Here is a 25175-nt window from a genome sequence, read left to right as displayed (position 1 = left end):
TACTTTCGCAAGGCACTGTATATATATTATTGATGGAAAATATATATATATAATTTATCTGTATTCAACATGACAGTGTTGGCTGAGGCGCATTGTGTAATATGTCGGCTGTTTTAACATACCTTAAGCAGCTCCAACAATTACAGCTACACATCAAAGGACAAGACTTGGAACAGGACCAACCGGTCAACCCATGCTACATATCAAAGGGCAAGACGAATACACATGAAGCGGTGAAACAAAACATCTTCCTGAGATCATACTGTATATGAGAGCTGGGAAACCCTTGCGGTTTGTCTGTCCTGCGGGGCAGACCCAACGCGCGTTGATGTCATTATTGAGCTCAATAAAACAACTGAATCCACGAAAGACTGTGTCCTGCTCCTTGGATGAAGGATTTCCCACAACACACAACATAAAGACTTTTTTTATTTTTTGTTTTTAGGAGTAGTGTTGTTTGTGTGTATAATTGTTATAATCACATGTATTAAGAGTATAATCACTGCTTCAGATGACACGGCATCACCTCCAATATGAATGTTAGGACAGTACACAAGTATGAAGTAAAGTTAGTAGACTCCGCATTTTTGTTGAAAAATGGAACCTATATTCTTATTTTCCAAGGGGGGATAGATGAAGCCTGCTAATGGCTTTTACATGCTGAACTGTAACCATCACACCTGCTTGATCACAGAGGCTCTGTAACCATCATGCCTGCTTGATCACAGAGGCCTTCCCCCCCTGTACTTACCCCCAAATGGTGAATGTTTACCCAAATGGTAAATGTTTACACTAAACTCCTGATGACAAAGGAAGGTTTCTATTTCCTTCAGTTACATCAAAGTAGGCGGAGGAGGAGGAGGGGGAACATATATTTAAGTTCTGTATATCCACTTTGAACTATGATAGGTACTATAACTATTAAGGTGCTTATTGTAGTACCTTGTATGCATACAATAAAGCTTGGCTGGACGAACGAACACTTCAGGCTTGAATTTCTTGGTTTCTACAACTGTATATGGCTGTAACGCGTGTGAAGGCCATAAACAATATTAATTTTGGAACATAAACATACAGTATATAGCTGGTCTTGGTACTTTAAAGAAAAAAATACACACCAGTATTCCATTTCTCCCTAAACATTTTAAGCTTCGAAGTCTTTAACTAACGTGATACCGGAGTCAACAAGCATACTTTTAGAATTTGATTAAAAGGGAATATAATATGGAATCGCGTATCTAAAGAATTTAATAACGGTATGATTATATTCATGTGCTGCGACAGGGCTGTGTAGGGCTGTTTCGCCTGCCTGTTCATGCGAGCTGTCTTGTAGCCTACTGGTATAGGTGCGTGACTAACAACGCACAGGTTGTGTGTTCGAATCCAGCTGGTGCTGGACTTTTCTTTTAACAAACATTTCTTTGAAAAAATAGAATAGCGATATTATGGACAATCAATTGACTTTTAGATTTCAAAATATCGCAACATGATCGATTCTAAGCCATTTTTGATAACAATGAATAGTCACCTTCTTCCCTTCTGGCAGCGGTTCCTGCTTCTATTGTGTGTGTGTGTGTGTGCAACAGAGTAAATTTTTATAGAGAAATGGAGGCTGGACAGTATGCGTTACAATATAAACATTTATATTGATTTAAATCGTGTTCTGATTTAAATCACAAACGCGTGTTTAATTATGTGTTTTTTAATCATAATCAGGCTAATGCATTTCTACATTTTCTGTATAAACCAGCTTAGAGGTTCATACAGAAAGACAGCTTGTGTTTAAATTGAGTGTAAGGTAATTTATGCTTCTAAAGTCATGGTCAGCATTTATTATTGTACTGTGCTGTAAACCTTTTCTGTGCCCAGTCACATTATTTTATAGCGTTTTTATTGCATTATTAAATCCGGTGGCGCTGTGTGTTAGTTTCCTGACTCCCATGTCACATGGTCTGTGATTGTAACCCATGGAACTATGACTTTATTTTTTAACAAACATTTCTTTGAAAAAATGAAACGTTTCCCTTGGTCAGAGATTAAATAAAACCTCACTCGCACCAAACAAATTTATATTTCTAAATATCACGACATGATCTAATTTAAGTCTTTTTAATAACAATGAATAGTCACCTATGCGTTACAAAATATACATTTATATTGATTTGAATCACGTTTTGATTTAAATCGTAAACGTGTGTTTAAATATATGTGTTCAAAGGATATATAGTGTATAAAAGCGCTGAAGGTGTTTTATTTGCATGACAGATGGGTACAAGCAGTGTTGGGTATATTGTTGTATATTGTAACGCTTACTGCCGACAGGCACTGTGTAAGACCCGGCGTACCAGAGCAGCGCACTGAGGGACCATTTGCATTTATAACTTAGTTTTTAAAATTAGTCAAGCAATATGAAGCATCTCCTTTTACTTTTAACTCCCTTAAATACATTGAGCACAGCTTTCTCACCACTTAAGATTGCTTTTGATACCATCCTTACAAGGGAAATCTTCTGCCCCTTATGCAAAACCAAACCCTCCTCCCATCCCAGTTTACCCTCTTTATCATCCTCAAAATCTACCTCGATTTTCGACTTAAAGCATTACTGCTTACTGGGTTTTTGAGGGGGACGTGTCTTTCGCTGGAAATCTCGCCTGCCTCCACTACTCAACCCCCTCCCTCCCGGAGTGCTGGCTGTGACGAATTAAACCGGTTTCACAGGTATTCAAAGTAGGAAGTACAGTGTTAAGTGGTAGCTGGGCTACTCCCTAAATAGAATCGCTTTAAGGAAAAGCATTTTCAGAGAGCAATCACGCTGTTTTTATGTAGAAAAAGCGATTAGGTTTATGAGCAATCTAATTACCTACTCGCTTAAAACGCTATATAAAATAAAGTTTATTTAGAGATGAATGATAGGTGACTATTCATTGTTATTAAAAAGACTTAAATTCGATCATGTCGTGATATTTAGAAATATAAATTTGTTTTGTGCGAGTGAGGTTTTATTTATTCTCTGACCAAGGGAAACTTTTCATTTTTTCAAAGAAATGTTTGTTAAAAAATAAAGTCATAGTTCCATGGGATTCAATCACAGACCATGTGACATGGGAGTCAGGAAACTAACACACCACCGGATTTAATAACGCAATAAAAACGCTATAAAATAATGTGACTGGGCACGGAAAAAGTTTACAGCACAGTACAATAATAAATGCTGACCATGACTTTAGAAGCATAAATTACCTTACACTCAATTTAAACACAAGCTCTCTTTCTGTATGAACCTCTAAGCTGGTTCATACAGAAAATGTAGAAATGCATTAGCCTGATTATGATTTCCCAGTAGGTCTCCCATCCAGGTACTCACACCTGCTTAGCTTCAGTGGGTTGCCCGTTGTGAGTTGCAGGGTGATATGGCTGCTGGCTGGTCTACTAGTAACTCATAGCCATTCACAACAGCTGTTCACAAAGCACTTCAGTGTTCTGCCAGGCTTTTGTGGTGAAATAGAATAGAATGAATATGAGTCATACCCCTGTACTTCCAAAGCAATTAATTTATCCAAAGTTTATGGATACGGTTGAACATTACACATAACAATTCACACAGCTTGTTGAGTAGGGATTTTGCCTATTAGCAGAATTTCTTGACACTTCAGCAAGAAGATTAGGTCACAAGCAAGGATGTGCCTGTGTCTTTTTTCAGGCCACAACATGTAACATTGAACAAAAGTCTTCAATCTTCAATTTCTCTAGTATATGTCCAGAAGTTAAATTTTGGAGGAATTTCATTGAAATAAAATAATCTCAATACTCTACACTAGAAAGCTAATTTCTCCAAATGCAGAAGACTGATGTGTCCTTTAATGTGAAAACATTTGTTTTGTACTGTACCCATCTTCAAAATAAAATCTCATACTTCTGACAAAAATGATAAGCAGTTACAGTAGCTTTATACTGTACCTTGTATTGTCTGCAGCAGCAATTTCAGTGAACCATCTGCCGCCATATCATATCTTGTGCTTCATGCATGAAACACACATTTGCATGTTACCTCAAACTCACATGCTCAACCATTTAAATCTCTTATAAATTCATCCAGGCTTTCTCCTGCTCAAAGGAAAAAAAAAGTTGTGACAGATAACTAAAAGCAACAAACCCTTGCAAGGTTATTAAACACTTTACAATTTTAAAGTGCACAATCTCTGAAGTTCCCTTTAACTTCACAATAACCGATAGTCATTACAGAGTGTTGAACGGTCCTGGTACTGCCCTGATATAATACTGAGCATACCTATCAAACAGAATTACCAACTGTCTGCCTGGTTTTTGTGCACTTGCTAGTTTCCAATAAATAAATATAAAATATAAATTTTTATAAATATAAAACTATTGTTTATAGATTTGAGAGAACAAGTGTAGGTTTTAATGATATACAGTATGTGTATGTGAGAATTTTTATATGCTGTACACAATCCTTTGCCAGTAATTAATAATAAATTATTGTTATAGTTCTGTCACTTGCTAAAGTGAAAGTTGAAAAAGATGTCTGGCACTTGTGTGAAGTACTTACAGTATGAGTGTAGTACAATGTCTGAGGTAGGCATGAATGACTCAGCCATGGTGTTACCAAATTATGGAATTTGTTTTGTTCTTAAAGGGTCGCTTTCATAAAGATATGTTGCAGATGAAGAGCTCTTCCTTGCTCAGAAAGACAGGAGCGGTAAACTATGAGCTCTACTTGCCACTTACAATACCAAAAGTACCAGCTAACTTTAGTAGTGACATTTTCATGGATCTTTTTAACAATAAAATTTACAACATCAGACTTCAGACACAATTAAACAGGCCTCAAAAAAGTCTGGTACAAACATTTTCAGCATGGAATAAACCTTTACTTTAACGGTATGAACCTTAAATGGATTCATATTCTCAATAAGATTTGGTGCTCAGTAACATGGTTTAGAAAATGACAGAAGACATACGTATCATGCTTATCCTTCTATTTTTCATAATCGTAAACTCCTTAAGGCAGTTACATTTTCTCTGTTCTGACCTGGAGTTACAGAGAAATTTAAATTCTAATAAGAGATTTGTAATCAGGAAAGTCATACCAATCACTCATACCAGGATTTGCAATTACTATACAAATACTTTCTTTCTGTATGTGTTTATTTTGCAGTTTGAGTCTATGGCATTCCTTTGGGGGTCTATACTCCAAGGCATGACTTTTTTATGGGAACATGACATTTTTTTATTAAAAGTCTTTTAATGCAAGCTTCATATAAACCCTTAGCAGTGGTTACTGTCTGGAGCAAGTACTTGAATGGCACAGATTCATTGAAATGATTCAATTTCTTTTGAAAATATTTGGGATAATACATATTCCAGAAATCACAGCCGTTGAATTATCCAGAAATTAATTTCTCTCAGGGTGTATTTAACCCCTCATGGGCGGCATTGTATGAAATGAGTTTGTAGTTCCCCATTTGCCTCTATTATGAGATGCTGTGGACACTATTTAATACATTTTAGGAGTGTCCATAGGAAGGTATGTTCTAGAAAGAGTGAACTTCTGTTTTGCCATTATTTTTAATAGGGACATTATATGTTTACACTTGGTGCTCCTACTAGAGGAGAGGATATGATTAATCTAGGCTTATCACAGAAACTGAAACACATCTGGTTGGTGAGTCTACTGTGGGTAAAATGTTACTGGTACCACATGTTGTAAAGCTCGGTATTTTCTCTCTTGGCCTGACTTTTTTTAATGTCTGAGTGTTAGAATCCATGTTGTTGCTGGTAAGGGAACGGTAGGTGCTGTGATTGACACAGTCAAAGCCTTGTACAGAGATACCATTGTAGCTGTTTGACAGTATTTTAGATGCCCTTAGTTAAAAGCATGGGAGGAGGTACTGCCAAGGGGAGGGGGGGGGGCAAGGATTTTTTCTTTGAGTTTGTGAGGTTATTTTTTGTTATATTGTGTTTCAGAAAGCAAGAAAATAAAATTTACTGTATGATAAAAAGAGAAAGAGCTGGAGTAGATCCTCAGATCAGTTTGCTACCAGCAATCAAACAAAAAAAATGGAAAGAATTGTCTCCTCCTGATTGGAACCTTTCTTACAGTCTTATAATTTATCAGGCTACCTTTTAATTTCCACTGAGAGAAGGAAGTCACTTGTCATGCAGCTATTTTATTCTTCATTGCACAATATGCTCTAAGTTAGCAAATGAAACATGAACACTTATTGAAATAAATCAAGAATACGATTAACATGAATGTATAAACATCCAAACTATACTTTATCACATTTAATTATTGGGTTAGCTTTTTATTGAGCCAAAATGTTATAAATGTGTGAACGTCTGTAAAATGGAAATATTTCTATTTTTCTCTTTTCTGTTACCTGCCTGACAGCATTTTGTATCCCATTCTGTATATTACTGGAAAATATTAGACCCAACCTAAAGAATTCATGGGGGTAGTGGGACACAGTACAGCAAAGAGTCTCCTAAAGGGACAGAGCTATTAGTACTTATGTGTTTGAGTCTGGAGAATATAGTAAACTCTAAACATTAAGGGAATGCATGGAATCGGAAAATATAAATTGCATAGTACACAAGACTTAACTGGTTTTATTCTAGGAAAGCAGACAAGACTGAGTCACGGGACTCAGAGGATCCAAGGCTAGACTGAGTATAATAGGCTTCGGGCTTCTATTGTGACATCTACTGTAAATTACAGAAATGTTAAAAGTAAATAAAATAAAGTAACTAAAATGTGGTCTGAAATCACCCCTTTAGACACCCCTTTTACTTCACTGGTGTCAGATATGAAAGGAAATAGTCTCCCGTTCTGTCTGCTGTGTGTTGCAGCAGAGGGACTCCCTGCAGCTGAAAGGGGCAGAGTAACTTGCATGCCCTCTATTACAGTTTACACATGCACGACTTTAAAAGCTAGCAAGACAGGTTTCGACTCACATTAGCTGGCGAGCCTTGTTAAAAAAACAAATGATAATGTAACATGCCACTGTTCATGAACAAAGTTATACTGAGATTTCCTAAGATACACGATTAAAAAATAAATAAATAAAAATTTGAATCTCCTGCGGAACACATTCCATAAGAATCAGCAGTTTTACAGTATATATCGCCTTTAAAGGTGGCTTCTCAAAACGCTTTACGGGATAAAAACAACCAGAACAGCAGCAACAACAATATTGTATTTCGTTGCACTTTGAAAACCAAGTAATAACTTAACTATACAGTACGTGCAAACGTTTCGTATGTTGCTGTGGTGAATGCCTGCGTGCCCATAAGTATCTTATTTGCCTTGAGTCTGTCTACAGTATATCTGTCCCACTACCCCCCTCTCTCCCTCAATTCAATTCAATTCAAGGTGTTTTATTTGCATGACAGATGGGTACAATTCTTGTTGGGAATGTATACTTTGATATTTACACCCAGCGCGGCACCGAGGGAGAGTCTGCATTTATAACTTGGTTTTTAAAATTAGTCAAGCAATATGAAGCATCTCCTTTTACTTTTAAGTCCCTTAAATACATTGAGCACAGCTTTCTCACCATCATTACACAAAGCAGAAACTGTCTGATGACTCACAGTACAAGTGGAAAGATTACAGATTTTAATCGTCTTTAATTTTGTCTTTAATTTTGCCTGTGGAGTGTATCTCATTAAGCTCTAAATTGCATTTTGAGCGCGGTTTTTGACTTTTTTTAATTGCATTTTGGGCGCGGACAGCACATACAAGGGTTAATGAACTGCGCCAAGAAATTTAAAATAGTATTCTTTAGGTATGAGGGTAGGAGTGGACCACAGCAGGCATAATCAGCAAACCAGGAAAACAAAGAACAGGACAGGTGAGATGTGTATCCAGAAAGCGAGTGATAAGAAAAGCAAATGGAAAACGCAGAAAAAGGAAACGCTTTACAGGATAAAAACAATAACAACGATTTTTTTTATCGAAATACAAATTGAGATACTGTATAATGATGTGCATGAACAAAGGTGTACTGCAATTTTCCTTAGATACACGATTAATGCTTCGTAGGAGGAGGCGGTCTTTTCCTCTTTTCCAAAACAATTTTGTCAATGAAAACCGGTGTGTGTGTGTCTCTCTCTGCTGGATGTCCCTCTCACAAACTGCTGAATGAATAAAATAATTTTATTGAAAACGCATTTGCGATTGTCTGGTATTTAATTTGGTCCCTTTTAACTGTTTTTCGATCTACTGTATTGCTTTGAGATGCCACTTTTAAAGGCGATATGTAAAATAAAGTTTTTTATTATTGTTATAGAGAAACATGATCAGATTTTCCCTGGTTCAGAAAAAATATCTAAAGTGCTACACATAACTTTCTTAATTCGATGAATTTATACAGTGAACTACTGTAGGTGTCACATAACATTCAAAAATACAATCACGTATTTGACAAATAAAAACGATTATAATCTAATCCTTCCACGTTTGATCCCAAAATCCCAAGAAATATAAATCTTGACGGGTATAAAGCTATGCTGAAAGTTTATTAAGATACTTAGAAGACAAAGATACTGTATCAATTTATGTTGCATTAGCCTGATTATGATTAAAAAACACATATAATTAAACACGCGTTTGCGATTTAAATCAGAACACGATTTAAATCAATATAAATGTTTATATTGTAATGCATACTGTCCAGCCTCCATTTCTCTATAAAAATTTACTCTGTTGCACACACACACGATAGAAGCAGGAACCGCTGTCAGAAGGGAAGATATGTTCAAAATATCGCAAATATCGATCATGTTGCGATATTTTGAAATCTAAAAGTCAATTGATTGTCCATAATATCGCTATTCTATTTTTTCGAAGAAATGTTTGTTAAAAGAAAAGTCCAGCACCAGCTGGATTCAAACACACAACCTGTGCGTTGTTACTCACGCACCTAGACCAGTAGGCTACAAGACAGCTCGCATGAACAGGCAGGCGAAACAGCCCTACACAGCCCTGTTGCAGCACACGAATATAATCATACCGTTATTAAATTCTTTAGATACGCGATTCCATATTATATTAGCAGAAAAGCTTAAAACTACCACTTTTTCACACGCTATTTCACATGCTAGTTAAATACTTCGATGCTTAAAATCGTTAGGGAGAAATGGAATACCGGTGTATATTTTTCCTTTAAAGTGCCGATTCCTGGAATCTGACTGGCTGACACCCCTCTGAAGTGGTTCCATAAAATCTGGTATACGGAAAAGAAAGCGTTGATAAATACAAGTGTCTTTTAATACACTCTTTGCTGTGCTCTTGAGGATCCTTGTGATATTTTAAGCTCTAGTTGAATGATAAGTGTCGCATTTTAAATTATTTTCGTAGTTAGAAATTATGAAACGCCCTGTTAAAAGCAAGGAAGTTTTTATGCCCGTTGAAGTAAAACAAAATGCCTGACAAAGTATGGCTTGGACAGATTCCAAGTGCTTGTACAAATGTGCTAAAGAAATTATACTTTGAGTATACAGCTTGTCCAAAGTCATCCATTATTAATACTATTAGTAATATCTTCAGTAAAGGCTTTGATGCATAAATATTTCTGATAAAGGTAGGTTGTGTACTTTTGTCCAACTGAGCAATCTTGCTTTCATAAAATATACCAACATTTTAATGACTGATGATTAACATGCTGTAATACACAGTTCAAAATTAAAGGCTCAAATGCTGTACATGAGAGGTTAAGCTCCCCCTGGCGGTTTTACAAGGCGACGCCAGATAGTTAGCCACGTGACACACGTGAACTGCGTGATACCGCGACACGCCCACCGGGGTATGCCGCGAAATACCTCACCCATTTTGAATGGCTGCATCTGTACTTGACTGAAAAAGCTTTAGAGAACTTAACATTTTTATTATCAACAAATTGTAAATATGATGTTTACATTGGCGTTATTAATTTTTCACTTAAATGTATGGAGGAGTGTCAGCTGCCAATGAGAGCAGACCCGTCCTCTTAGGCTGGGCAAAGAATTTTTTCCTGCAATGTGTTTCTGCTTAGCGTAGACATTGCATGACTTTAAAAGCTATAAAAACAAGTTTCGATAGTTAATAACCACTATTTATGAGCAAACAAAAACGGGTGATTTTTTTTCCTCGTCATCAGATCTTTCTTGGAAAAATGTCTTGTATGTGTTGTAAAAAACTGACTTGCTTTAACAAAATATATTTACAAATCCTTTCGCTTGGCAATCTACCTGAATGCCCAACTATCTAAGAAGCCCTCCTTGAAACCATGTTCACTGACAGAATTGGTGTTTTTTATGCGTGATAATTTTCTGATTCCTCACTCTCTGACAAATCTATTTCATGTTTGCATGTTCTTTTGTAATGCACCTTTCTGTGATTTTTTTTGTACATCTAAGCTTTTGCACGTATTCCTTCATCCTTCTTCTCCACTATGTCTAGTCATGGCTTTTTTCTGTTTGTTTATTTCCATGTAACACCTGCTCTATTTCTAAAACTTTTTGTACATGTGCATTTTTGTATTATTTACACCTCTAGCACTTTAAAATCCTTAATTTTCATTTGCCTTAATTTGTAGACTGAATTTTAGTTCTAGTCTTAAAAAGGTTGTTTTCACTATCGTTGGTTTCTTGTCCTACAACTATTATTATTGATCACCGAATTATTGTACTTGACTTCTTTCATTCACCCTTTCCTGAACAGTTAACAGTGTAAACATATGATATTGTGATATTTTGTGCTCTCGTTGAATGATAAGTGTCGCATAGTTTAAATCATTTTCATTCTTAGAAATTACGAAACGCTTGGTTAAAAGCAAGGGAGATTATGTCTAGAGTTTGCTGCAGCATTATTGGAAACCCAATTTTAACAACAAAGCGCTGGAGTGATATCCTAGCAGGCACTGAGATCAGCTCCAGTAGGAGCACTCCTGCAGCAAAAAATAAAATACCTGACGAACTAGGGATTTAACAGTTTTTCAATGCTTGTGCAATCGATGGAAATGTTCAAATAAATGTGCTAAAGAAATAAAGAAAAAAGCCATTTATTCCTTTATCATATTGGCTAGTGTCAATAATATTTATTATCAGTAATAATATCAGTAGCAGTTAAATTATTCATTGTTATTAATAAATGACTTCGCTTCGAACATGTTATGATATTTAGAAATATAATACCTCACTCATTTTGGATGGCTGCATCTGTACATTTGTTAAATCCCTCGGCTCCTGGATATTAAGTTTGGCATCTTTTCCTTAATTAAATTATTGCCCTAGATCTGCTTTTACTTAAGCCAAATTTCCTATTTAAATTCAGCTAGCTACCTTATTTCAGATACAATTTGAAAATATTAGCACATTTATCCCCATTTTATTTTTTTCTGCATAATGTTTTTGCTAAACATTACGGGATAAAAAATGACACTTCTAGTAGAATCATGAACATACAAATTAATGACAAAGCTACATTTAGTTACTGTTATGTATATATGGTCTGGATCAGAGATCAAATCAGTATGTATGTTACTGAGGACAAACATGATACAGTAGAATCACAAACTCCAGAATAACTGGCAAAGCAGTAATGAATGCCTTGGAATTCTGCAAACTGCACCTGATAGCTTAAGAAGTACACCTGAATGTGAAGTTAGTTCTATTTTAAAAGGCAATACAATCCAAGAGGAAGTAGAGAGACTCACCGTGTAGATGTTCCAGGGATGGGACGTCCAGTATCCACCAAGACACACCAGCAGTAACCTGTGGACTGGTGGCATTGGACAGGCTTGTAGAGACCTCCTGGACCACACTCGGGGATGAAAATGGGTTCTCGTGGGTTCTGTCGTGTCTCATCCAGGGCAGTCTGTCTCTCGTGGTCACAAGAAGGAATTTTCTCTAAAATCATTAAAATAATTCAGAAATTTGTGGCAAAAGTGAAATTCTAGACAATATATAGTTGAACAATATGGAGGTGATTCAAAGTGATAAATTTAGTTAGTTAGCCCTGAAACCGGAAACATAGCATTCCTTAAATTAACGCATTTTTTTAAGAAAGTCGAAGATTCTTTACATAAGTTTTTATGCTTACATGTCCTCTTTTACTTACAGTAGATGATTAAATTAAAAAAAGAATGAAACAGAAGTCTGCACGTTAAACTGGAAGACAGCCCTGACCATGAACATAAAGCATCAATATAAAACTGGTAATACCTGTTATTAAATGTATTAATTGTTGCATGTTGTTTTTTTTATTGTTAATTAATTGTTGATGTTAATTAATTGTTGATTGTTGCTTGTTTTTATTGTCTTGATTGGTGCCTACTAAGCATTCCATCAGAAGAAATTAGTAAAATGACTTTTTAATACTGATTCTGAGAAAACAAAGCACAGAAGAAGTGGCAGAGAGCAAATTGTCAATTCAAAGAAACCCACATACAAATCAGTTCCCAGTGTTAATGCAGCAGTCCAGGAGATGAATCAGGTAACAATCAATATGTCCTTAAAGGCACTTGTCCGAAATGCATAGTTCTTAAAGAGTCTTGAGTGATGTTTCCCTAAAAATGTCACAGAGACCTTTTAAAACGCTAACCTTTATCTCTTACAAAGCATTGGCTCAAACGTTTTAAACATAACAAATATAAAGAAAGTATATACTGTACAACTCTGGTAATACAGAATACCAAGCATGGCGGAGAGCTTGTGGCAAGAAAGCCTGTAAAGTGCCTTGAGTGGAGTGTCCAGAAAAGCGCTATATAATTGTAAGGAATTATTTTTATTAAAATGTAATGTGTTTTTTTGTCCTATTGAAAGGAACGTCTGAGCTACAATTGTTCCTGAGATATAGTGCCTTATTTTTCAGGTCATCACATGACTGTCTACAAGGAACTTTACTGGTAGGATAACAGGATGACAACACTTGCAATTTGTCTTCTCAGTCTGTGTAGAATGGATGTTTTCCATTTGAATACCAGTATTTTTGTGCTTTTGTGTGAATATTAAAATTAAATCTGTTTTCTTAATTCAAAGTGCCAGACAAGGAAAATGGTTTACTATGCAATGGATTATTAGGAGTCTTCTTATAGCATTTCTCAAAGGTGGGAGAGATGTTTCAGGGACACATTTTCAATTGATGTTTGTAACATGGAAAATGGAAAATTAATCTGTCAATAAAACAACTATTAGGCCAGCTAGGGAGCAATAAGCAGATAGCTCTTTTTAAACACATGTCCTCTCCTGGAGTGACTGCCTGTGTGGACTTTATGTCTCAAATGTTCTCTCTCCCACCTCCTTGCAACTTGTTATGAGTGATTGTGTGTTGTGACCCAAATCAGGAAATTAACTTAATTCAATGCAATGAATTGTATATATCTTACACATTTTAATAAAAATGATTTTTGTTAAATATCTGATGCTTACCTAATACAAATGGAGATGCATAATACTGTTGAACACTCCCTGTGACCTACAGATCCAGCCATTCAGAATGCACACTGGATAATGTGCATGATTTTGGAACACTACCAATCTTGTAGGCAAAGGAAAGCATGATAGATAACAAAAAAATATTTAAGGACTGTTCTAGGTTAATTTGAGAAAAATACACTGAGCATCTCTGTGTTTTGGTTCCATGCGTATGAAATAAAAACTTCTTTTAACTTCTGAGACAGACTCCTTTTTAAGAGGATACAGGGAAAGATTTCTTCAACAGCGCCACATTCGCCAACAGAACAATTGATAGAAAATGAATACCTCACAAAATCAAGTATTATGTCACGGCTGAAAGGAACAGACGCCAAGGGTACTGACGCCAGCTCCGAAAGATCACCACAAGGCCTTGGCAGTCAAGAAAATGCCTGAGAATTTAAAATCTATGTTAGACTCTGCTGTTAAATTTGTGAATTGTATCAGGGCTCGACCAATTAATTTACATCTGTTCAGTGTACTTTGTAATGAAATGTGCAGCGAAGTGCAGATTTTGCTACATACTGAAGTGAGATGGTAATCAAGGGGCTCTTTGAACTGCACTCCAAGGTACAGATATTTTTGCATGACCAGCAATCTCCCTTGCCAAGTCTATTTGTTGATCCAGTGTGGCTGGTAAAATTAGCCTACCTGGCTTATATATTCTCATGCTTGAATGGGCTGAATATGGGACTGCAGGGGATCTCTTTAACAATTTTTGACGTGTCTGACAAGATCACTGCTATGGAGAAAAAAATTTAATAATTAAATCAACACAAGTAATGTCTCTGCTTTCCCAACTTTGGAGAACCATCTGCACACATATGGTGTGGCACTTGATGTTCCTGTTCGTGATGTGATTGAAGTGCACTTCTTGTCATTGAAAGAACAGTTCTCAGAGTATTTTTCCAGTTGAGGCCACACCAGAGTGGATCAGTAACCCTTTTACTATTGATGTCATAGGAATGCCCAAGGATTTGACTTGTGCTGAACAAGAGAAGTTGCTCGAGTTATCATCTGATGAGACTTTGATGTCAAATTGAAACGACTGGATTTCTTTGGATTTCTAGATCCAAAGACAGAGTGAATACCAAGCCCTCTCATTAAAGGCTATGTGGGTTTTGATGCCTTTTGCCACTACCCACCTTTATGAGAAAGGCTTTTCTGCTCTCACTGCAATCAAGATAAAGTACTGCAACAAAATGGATGCAGAGCCAGATCGCTCACTGCCCTCATCCTTGACATTGCAAGGCTTTGCTCAACTAAACAGGCTGACCCCTCTCACTGAAATGGTAAGTTCTCAGTGCTATTTTTATGTGTGTGCTGTGTGTGTGTGAGCGAGCACTCATGTTTGTCATTTCGATTTTCTTTGATTTTCAAGATGACTTGTAGATGGTACTTGGATGGTTTGTTTTGATCAGGGGTGGTACTTGGTCCAAAACGTTTGAGAACGTTTGAGAACCACTGGGCTAGAAAATATCTGGTTTCAAATCCCAGTCAAGGCAGAACCCCCTGGGACAATCTTTCCAATTACAGAATTGTAGTTGTTAGTATAGACGTTTATTCATTTTACACTGTATATAAAAAAATACCCTCGGGAGGGGGATCAGAATACTCCTGGGTATCCCTGCCTGTCGTAAGAGGCGACTAAAAGGGTCGTGTCAGGAAGGGCATCCGACGTAAAACCATCTTGCCAAAACCATGGTTGCAAAGAACACAAAGCACATACCGGATCGGTCGGGGACCGGGTTAACAACGGCCGCCATTAGTGCTGTGTCCCAACAGGGTACTAATGGAAATTATGCTACTGTGGGGAAAACTGTAGAGTGGGGGCTACAGAAAAGAAACAAGGTGAAGGGGCCAGGAAGGAATGTTAAGTCAATGAGAGTGGGGAGTTGGAATGTTGGTACCATGACAGGGAGAGGGAGAGAATTGGTTGAAACTATGGCAAGGAGAAAAGTGGAGATCTTGTGTGTGCAAGAAACCAAGTGGAAAGGAAACAGCTCAAGACACCTAGGAGAGGGATACAAGATTCTATATGCTGGAAAGAGTACAAAAATGAATGGAGTGGGTGTGATAGTGTGCAAAGACCTAGCAGACAAGATAGTGAGGGTGGTTAGACACTCAGACAGGATTATCAATGTAGAGATGGCTTTTGAGAGTGGGTTGTGGAATATCATCTCTGTATATGCACCAGAGGTAGGAAGACCACAGGAGGAAAAGGATAGCTTCTTGGAAGATCTCGAAGAAGTGGTTAGCAGAATCCCAGGAAATGAAATGGTGGTAATTGGAGGAGACTTCAATGCACATTTAGGAGAGAAATGCCCACATTATCCAGATGAACATGGTCAGAGAGGGCTAGGAGAGAAATGAAGAAGGAGGAAGGCTACTAGAAACACTCCAAGCTCTTGAATTGTTTGCAGTGAACACAGGGTTCATGAAGAATTATGAGCAAAAGGTGACATACAGGAGTGGAGGCCATGATACCCAAATAGACTACATATTAGTGAGAAGAATTGATAGAGCGAAAGTCCAAGATGCTAAAGTCCTGCCCTATGAGGCTGTTACCAGACAACACAGGCTACTGGTGATGGACATCACAATATTGAAAGAGCGAAGAATAAGGCAGAGGAAACACCCAACACGAACAAAAGTGTGGAAACTGAGAGAAAACAAAGTAGATTTCAACAGACTGGTGAGAGAAATGAAAAACAACACAGAGGAAACAGAGGAGCCTTCAGTTGAAGAAGAGTGGACTGAAATGAGCCACATCCTAGAAGAGGCTGCTACCAGTGTTTGTGGAAAGACAAGAGGAGGCAGACCGAGGGAAAATGAAGAGTGGTGGTGGGATATGGAAGTTCAGGAAACACTGAAGGAAAAGAAAAAAGCATACAAGGCACTGAAAGATGGCACTGGAGAATTACAAGAATATAAGAGACTAAAGAAGGTAGCAAAAAGAAGTGTAGCAAGAGCAAAGGAAAGAGCCTGGAAAGAATGGTATGAGAAACTTGAAACAAAGGAAGGAGAGGACCAAATCTACAAGATTGCTAAACTTAGAGCGAGGCAGAAAAAAGATATTATCCGGGTGGGAGTACTCAAGGATGGAGAAGGCAGAGTCTTGATTAAAGAAGAAAAGATCAAGCAAAGATGGCTGGAGTACTTCAAAAATCTGTTAAATGCAGAAAATGAGAGGGAGAACCTAGTGGAGGCAGACGTAGTGTGTGGACCAATCCAAGAAATTTCAGTAAAGGAAGTGACAGAAGCTATCAAAGAGATGAAAGTGGGCAAAGCAACTGGACCATCAGGAATAGCAGCAGAACACTTTAAGAACCTCGATGAAGAGGGGATTCAGTGGCTGACAAGATTGCTAAACAATATTGCAAAGGAAGAGAGAATTCCAGAAGAATGGACAAAAAGCAGTATGGTTACCATCTACAAGGAGAAAGGAGACCTAATGGAGTGTAAAAACTATAGAGGAATAAAACTTCTGGAACATGGATTGAAAATCCTGGAAAAAATTCTGGACAAGAGACTCAGGAAGATAGTCAGGATCCACAACTCACAATTTGGATTCTCAGCGGGGAAAAGCACAACAGATGCCATTTTTGTGATGAGACAGTTACAGGAGAAGACACTAGAGAAAGGGAAAAAGCTGTATGTGGCCTTTCTGGACTTGGAGAAGGCATTTGACCGTGTGCCCAGAGAGGTGGTGTATTGGTGCTTGAGGAAGAAAGGAGAACCAGAAAGCATAGTGAAGGTAGTTCAAGCAACCTATAGAGATGCAACTACGAAGATGATAACACAACGGGGAGAGACAAAAGAGTTTGAAATCACAGTTGGAGTACACCAAGGATCAGCACTAAGTCCTTTCCTTTTCATAAACATTATTGACACACTGACAGAGGAGGTAAGAACAAAGGTGCCTTGGGAACTCATCTTTGCTGATGATGTGGCACTGATGGCAGATTCAGAAGTAGAACTACAGGAGAAAGTGTTCAAATGGCAGAGGAGTCTGGAAAAGGGTTGACTGAAAATGAATGCAGAAAAATCTGAAATAATGGTAATGGAAAGAAGAGGAGATACTATGACCAATGTTGAGGAGACAAATGGAGGAAAACTGAAACAAGTTGATGGCTTTAAATACCTTGGATCAAAACTGGTAAAGGGAGGAGAAACACTGGAGGCAGTAAAACAAAGAGTGAAAGCTGGATGGAACAAGTGGAGAGAAATAACTGGAATACTCTGTGACAGGAAAATTCCTAGAAAGTTAAAGTGCAAAATGTACAAGACTGTGATTAGACCTGTACTACTATATGGAGCTGAATGCTTGGCAGTTGGAAAGAGGGAAGAGAACTTGATGAGAAGAACTGAAATGAGGATGTTGAGATGGATTCTGCAGATTTCAATGAAGGATAAGATCAGAAATGAAGAAATCCGTAGAAGATGTAGGGTGGTGGATGTGGTTGAGAAGATGCGAGGTTACAGTGGTATGGACATATCATGAGGAGGGACGTTGAGGAAGTAACAAAGAGGGTAATGGAATTTGAGGTGGAAGGTAACAGAGGAAGAGGCAGGCCTAGAAAGAGATGGATGGATTGTGTGAGAAAAGATATGGAGGTATGTGAAGTGAGTGAGGAAGATGTGCTCGACAGAGACAAGTAAAGAAGAGCAACCAAAGCAGCTGACCCCAGGACAGTCTGGGACTAAGGCTGTGAAAAAGAAGAAGAAGAAGATATAAAAAAATAGTTTATTATTATAGCTTGTCATGAATGTACGTCTTTCAGGTTTACATCCACATTAAAAATAATCTTTTGTCTTAATGCAAAATGCAAATTTCAGCAACAAGTAAACAGGACACAGTTTTACTTTAAATCTTGATTCTAAAAATATATATCACACATACAGAAGAAGTATATAGGGAAATCAACCAATACACATGGAATAAACTCTAATTGTTCCTTTGCAGCCTACACATGCTGACGCAGCTACCTACTTGTATATATAGTATATTTATACAGTATGGTATATGATCATACTGCAGGTTATTGATGTGTACGCTACTCATTCCATATACTGTATCTGTGAATATGATTTAATGTGTTCCACGTCTGTGAAACATTAGGAGACGAGAAAGCTCTGCTTAAAAAATCCTGAATGGTAGAAAAAAGTCCTGTGTTTGATTTTTCATCATAGTACTACATAGCCTAAAAGTTTGGCTTAACAATATGTAATACAAACTATACCACGAATAAAGAAAAATGCATGTTCAGTTTACTGTTACCCCGACAATCACATTGCACACATACATAATAATCTCAATATTAGGCGATAAACAGTAGAAAAAGTTTCGAAATTATAAAAGAATCATACCTTTGTTGAGTTTGCACGAGAGAAAGGGGTACCTTTTAGCTGTAGCTAATTTTGACAAACTTAAACAGCTAATTTTGCTAAAAGAATTTAAATTCTGTCTGCCTTACTACATAGCAGCTTATTTCAATGAGCACTTCCAACACCAACTGTGATGTCTGATCTAAACTTAAGGTCTGCTTCTTTCACGGGTTTGTTCTGCAAAATATTTTATTTTTGTCAAACTCCTAGATCCTGACTGATTTGACTATTTGTCTCATTTAACTGAAACAGAAAAAGATGACATTTTGTAGTTTATCTTTTTGGAATTATTATTAAACTACTCGAAACATCGACACAGATGCTGCTGTGGTTCATAGCCTTTCATTAATAAGTTTTACAAATGCACTGAACTCTGTGACACTGCACCCTTTTGACTGAATTTTTAACACCTTTGTCAGTCTGGGTGGGGGGGGTTGGGGCTGACCATGTCTCCCTTTTTTAAATTTAACATCTGATATTTCCCCAGTACTATAATGAGATTGTGAATGTAAAGTGAATATTTAAATTATTTAGATCAGGAGGAAGTTTTTTTTAATTATTTGTGGCTTCTGCATTTCATAGCACCCTTTGCAATGACTGGATAGTTAACGCTTCCAAATTGCTTTGTCAGTCTGTCTGGGGGATAGTGGGCCATCACCTTGATACAGTATCTGATGCTCCTCGTGTTCTTAAAGTGCGGATCGTAATCGCAAGCACCCATGGTCTAAGAAAAAATGGACTTAAAAGGAGCATCTCACTTTATCGTTTTACATCACCAAAACCACAAAACCTTTCAGAAAATCTTTTATCAATCGAAAAAGGTTCAACTAGAGCTTCACAAAACAATTTTCAAAACCGAAAAAAATGTTCATTTAATCAAACAAATATGATATGTACTTGCAGGTGATACAGAGAGCTCTGTTGCAAGAGAAAGTGCCTAGTGTGGATGGTTGCTGAGGGTGGTCAAGGGAGCTGTGAACAAGAAGGTTAAGCAGATTAGGTTGTTGGCATTCTGAGATGATGGGATGGTCAGAAAAGAGGGCCCCAATGGAGGGATCATCCTGTAGGATGAAAAAGTTGTAGTTAATAGTCCTGGGGATAGAAAGTGTGTTGAGGTGGTAGGGAAGCAAAAAAAGGAATGCGGTTGTTACGGCAGGAGTTCCTGCTTGAGTTGTTGGTCCGAGGGGTGTTTTTAGTTCGGGCAAGGGCCCTGTCAATAACACTGCTAGGGTATCCTCTGTTGATGAAAAATGAATACATTTTGCGGGCTTGGTTCTGGAAATCCATGTCATAAATGCAGAGTCGTCATAGCTGAAGGAACTGTGAAAAAGGGAGAGAGCTTTTAGTGTGTTTGGGGTGAAATTAGCTATACAGGAGATAGTTGTGTGAATCAGTGGGTTTGTAATAGATCGAAGTAGAGAGTCGGGGGTAGTTAATGGAGAAGTTGATGTCTAGAAACGAAAGAGTAGTGGAAGATATGTTAACTGTATATTTGAGTGACGGGTGGAAGTTGGTGAAGTTATGCAGAAAGTGCTCAAGCTGGTCGTTAGAGCATGTGGCGGCACCGATGTACCCAGCCTGGTGCTCATGGCGACTCCACTAACCTGTTGGCAAAAAAGGTTATAAATGAGAATGCATTCAGTGTGAGAACCAAATCAGCAAGGTGTGCCAGGGTGTGGGTGGTTGGATCAAGTACTGAGCGTTTGTCCAGCATGTGCTTGAGGGTTGTAAGTACGTCATTATGGGGAATGACGGTGTAAAGAGGTGTGATGTTCACAGTAAAAATGTAGCATTGGGGCCCTGAAATTGGAAATCATTAAAAAGTTGGAGTGTGGTTGGTGTCCTTGATGTATGAGGGAAGACGTTCAACCAGCGCTCAAAAGGCTGTTGAGAAAGGCCAAGATGTATGTAGTCAGACAGTTGTATGCTGATACAATGTGTGTTCAGGGGTGTCTGGTTTGTGGATTTTGGGGAGGAGGTAAAATTGAGATACCTGGGGATGTTCAATGAAGAGCTGATTCGCCTCCCGGGGGAGCTCCTTACTGTTGATAAGAAGGGAGATGGTGGATACCACTTCCTTTTGGTAGTCAGTGGTAGGGGCTTTGCTTACTGCCGTCTTTCCCACACCTGAAGAAGGCTCCACAGCCAAAATGTTGTGTTTTCTTTCTTCTCTTTTCAGCATGGAATAAACCTATTACTTGTTCCTTTGTGGCTTATGCATGCTGACACATCTACCCACCTGAACTACTTCAACCTACATGTGCTGAGACCCCCTTTCCCTTCCTCCAAATCTTTTTCGAGATCTCTTCATCATTCCTTCTCTTCTTCCCTGGGTCACTTGCCCCCTGTCACTAAACCAGCATTCCGTTTCAAGACCTGGCTTTCTAATCACCTTCTATTCCTTTACAGATGTCGTCGACATAATATCATTCCTATAGGATTTCGCCTGAAATTTAATGACTCTGAAACCACCCAGAGTAACATTCAAGAGACTTCTACTTCTAGGAAACTAATGCTTTCTACCATTTTTTCCCTCAAAAAACAGATTATCCTTTCCGACAACAACATCAAAGAGGCAAAGAAATTTCTACAGCTGACAGCTCCACATCATCTTCCCTTTATAACTAACCTCATAAGATTTCTCAACTCCAAACTCTACCAGTTTCTCACTACAGAGAAAGATAAAAACACCCCTACAACCTCCACCAACCCTTACCTTGTTGTCACTATAACTTCTGACCTTTCCTTTTCACAGGATGAGCGATCCCTCCTCAGCAAAGGCCTCAGTTTTGTACAAGTTCCCAGGAAGTTGGACATCCGCCAGACCCAAGTCGACCTCAACTGCTTTTACCGCAGGATCCGGCTCAGAGCACATTTTGCTGACGATTCCTCCTCACAGGCAGCTGACAACAATCCAGTTACTGATGTCATTAACAATATTAATCCCCCTCTGGCTGATTTCCACCAGTCGATTATTTCATTAACCAATGTACCAATCAAGCTCTCAAGACACTCTCTATACCCAGTAAATACAGGTCTATCCTCACTCAAGGAGAAATTCAGGCGCTGTTGTGGTGTAAGGACCTATATATTTTTGAAGCCTCTAGACAACCAACACTTCTGCCTATCTCCCTCTCCAATAGGACCCTACCATTGACTACCAAAAAGAAGTGGTATCCACTATCTCCCTTCTTATCAAGAGGAGCTCCCCAAGGAGGTGAACCATCTCATCATTAAACATCCCCAGGTATCTCAATTTTACCTCCTTGCCAAAATCCACAAACCGGACACCCCTAGACGCTCCATCGTATCAACATGCAACTGTCTGACTAGATACATCTTGGCCTTTCTCAACAGCCTTATGAGACTGCTGGTTGAAGGTCTAACCTCATACATCAAGGACACCAACCACACGTGCCAAAATTTTAAGGATTTCCAATTTTGGGGCCCCGAAGGGTACATTTTTACCATGGACATCACATCTCTTTACACCGTCATTCCCCATAATGACGGTCTTACAGCCCTCAAGCACATACGGGACAAACGCACATTGCTTGTTCCACCCACACCCTGGTATGCCTTGCAGAATTGGTTCTTACACTTAATGCATTCTCATTCAAAAACCTTTTTTACCAACAGGTTAGTGGAGTCGCCATGGGCACCAGAATGGGATCCAGCTATGCCAATATTTTTGTCGGCTTGCTAGAAGAACACTTCTTCAATTCCTACACTGGCTTTGTCCCTGACCTCTACAAACGATACATTGATGACAGTGTCAGTGCCGCCACATGTTCTAACGACCAGCTTGAGCACTTTCTGCATCACTTCACCAACTTCCACCAATCACTCAAATATACAGTTAACATATCTTCCACTACTCTTTCGTTTCTAGACATCAACTCCATTAATTACCCCCAACTCTTTGGTATATTGGTCTATTACAAACCCACTGATTCACACAACTATCTCTTGTATAGCTCATTTCACCCCAAACACACTAAAAACTCTCTCCCTTTTTCACAGTTCCTTCGGCTACGACGACTCTGCAGTGATGTTATGGATTTCCAGAACAAAGCCCGCAAAATGTACTCTTTTTTCATCAACAGAGGATACCCTAGCAGTGTTATTGATAGGGCCCTTGCCCGAGCCAAAAACATCCCACGGACCAACAACTCGAGCAGGAACTCCTGCCGTAACAACCGCATTCCTTTGTTGCTCCCCACCACCTCAACACACTTCCTATCTCCAGGCCATTAACGACAACATTTCCATCCTACAGGATGATCCCTCCATTGGGGCCCTCTTTTCTTACCACCCCATCATCTCATATCGCAGACCACCTTATCTGCGTAGCCTTCTTGTTCACAGTTCCCTTGACTGCCTCAGCAACCATCCACACCAGGAACTTTCCCTTGTAAGAGAATTTGCTGTATCACCTGCAAGTACATATCTAACACCACACTCATTCAAGGCCCCTCAGGACAATTCTGGATCACTCAGATGACATCTTGTACCTCCAGCAACCTTATTTACTGTATTTCTTGCAGTAAATGTCCAGCCATTTACATTAAGGGAAACAGGAAGGAGACTCGGAGACCGCTTCAGAGAACGTTAGGGCTGCGAAGATTAAAGATTTCTCCAAACCTATTGTTTCTTATTTCACCTCTGACGGCCATGATCACACTTATCTCTCCATCTGTGTTCTCAAAATGGTTTTCCTAACGCCACCACCAAAAAGACTATGGAAACTAAAAATTTTCTGCAGCTAGGATCACACATTTCCCCTTCTCTCAACAACAGATGACTTTTCTTCTAAATTTTCTCCATTCATTGTAGGTTTCATTTCACACCTCTCTTCACCTATCCTGACTTCACACTACCTGATTGGCCACTCTGTCTGTCCCCTGCTCTCACCTCTCAGTCCTCCTCTCTTCCAGCTTTTGTTCTCCTATGCTACGTTACCTTTGCTTATGCCCTGTCTTTCTCACACCTGAGGAAGGCTCCACAGTCGAAACGCTGTGTTTTCTTTCTTCTCTTTTTATTAAAATTAACGTTTTACTTGTTCCTCTTCAGCCTATGCATGCAGACACAGCTACCCACCTGAACTATTTTTACAAGTATACAGGTAAATCAACCTGTCCATCTATTTTTTTACTGCTTTATCCAGGACAGGTGGGGGTGCAACCTACAGTATTATAATGCATTTGTTTTACATTTTAGAGAGACTTCAGAACACTTTTACACGACTGATGTGTAAAAAATGTAACATACTGTGTGCTGAGTTGAAAAAGCTATGTAGCACTGAACATCTTTCATCCTGTCAAAATAATTGCATATGCATTTTTTTCTTATCTGAGTGAAAACAGAAAATACAGATAGAGATTCACAAATTAAAGAAAGGTTGAACCCAATGAGTTTCTGTTATTCTGCTTTACATGGTCAGGTGATTCGCATACTTTCTGAATAGTAATTCTTGCTCATTTATATCTAGTATCAATTTTATTCACACTAAGGATTCTAAAAATGGAACCAGGTACTAGATGTTGTTTAAATAAAAGTTGTGAAAATTTTCACAAATGACAATGTTTAAAATGCCTGTGATTTTAAGGCTCTGTGTCATTTATTATCAAAGTTTTTAAATCTCTGAAACATTGTGTCACAAAAATAGGCTTTAATAAGAAAGCAAAGTTGTGTAGTGACAAATCATCCTGAACAAAATACAAACAGTTTGAAAATTATTTATTAATAAATTAATACTGCTAATAATGATCAATTCAACTTTATTTGTCATTATACTTACGGGTGCATAGTATAGTGAAAAGTGTTTCTCATTAGTCTCTCAGGTGCAGTAGATAAATAGAACAGCAGACAAGACAATAGACAGAAATACAATAACACTAATAGTGTAAACAACAGTATGGTGCCAGTGCCAAATTGTCAAAAACTGTGCAAATATGCAAACAAAGAAAAACAGTGTAAAAGTAATACGGCGATTAATAAATAGTACAACTAGTACAGTTTTAAGTGCAATTCCGGCTTACATTCAGTTGTCGTGTATGTAGTGGTGTAGGAGTACAGTCATTGTGGGTACGGGAAGAAGTGACAAGAGATCATAATATGATGGGAGGGAGTGGGGGCGTCACCAGCTTGACGGCTCTGGGGAAGAAGTCTTGTTGTGTGTGACTGGAGCGTCCAGAACCTTCTACCAGATGGTAGGGAGACAAATAAGTTATGACTGGGGTGAGTGGGGTCAGACAATTTTGGTGTTTTTTTTCAGACTCCTGGTGTTGTAGATTTCCTGGATGAATGGT

The 25175-nt window shown here is 38.3% G+C and overlaps 1 protein-coding gene across 3 annotated transcripts in view; it reads right to left on the bottom strand.

The window, feature by feature from the left end:
- The window catches only part of smoc1 (SPARC related modular calcium binding 1), a 305181-nt gene that overhangs the window by 161556 nt on the left and 118450 nt on the right, over window positions 1-25175 (bottom strand). For all 3 annotated transcript variants that reach the window (XM_069193419.1, XM_069193417.1, XM_069193418.1), the window contains exon 10: window positions 11718-11910. In XM_069193419.1, coding sequence (XP_069049520.1) covers window positions 11718-11910 — 193 coding nt within the window. The remainder of the gene's footprint in view (window positions 1-11717; window positions 11911-25175) is intronic.

Source organism: Lepisosteus oculatus, chromosome 8 (genome assembly GCF_040954835.1).
Source record: "Lepisosteus oculatus isolate fLepOcu1 chromosome 8, fLepOcu1.hap2, whole genome shotgun sequence".
NCBI lineage: Eukaryota > Metazoa > Chordata > Actinopteri > Semionotiformes > Lepisosteidae > Lepisosteus > Lepisosteus oculatus.
Note: the sequence above shows the minus strand (reverse complement) of the source record. Positions and strands in the feature narration are given on the sequence as shown.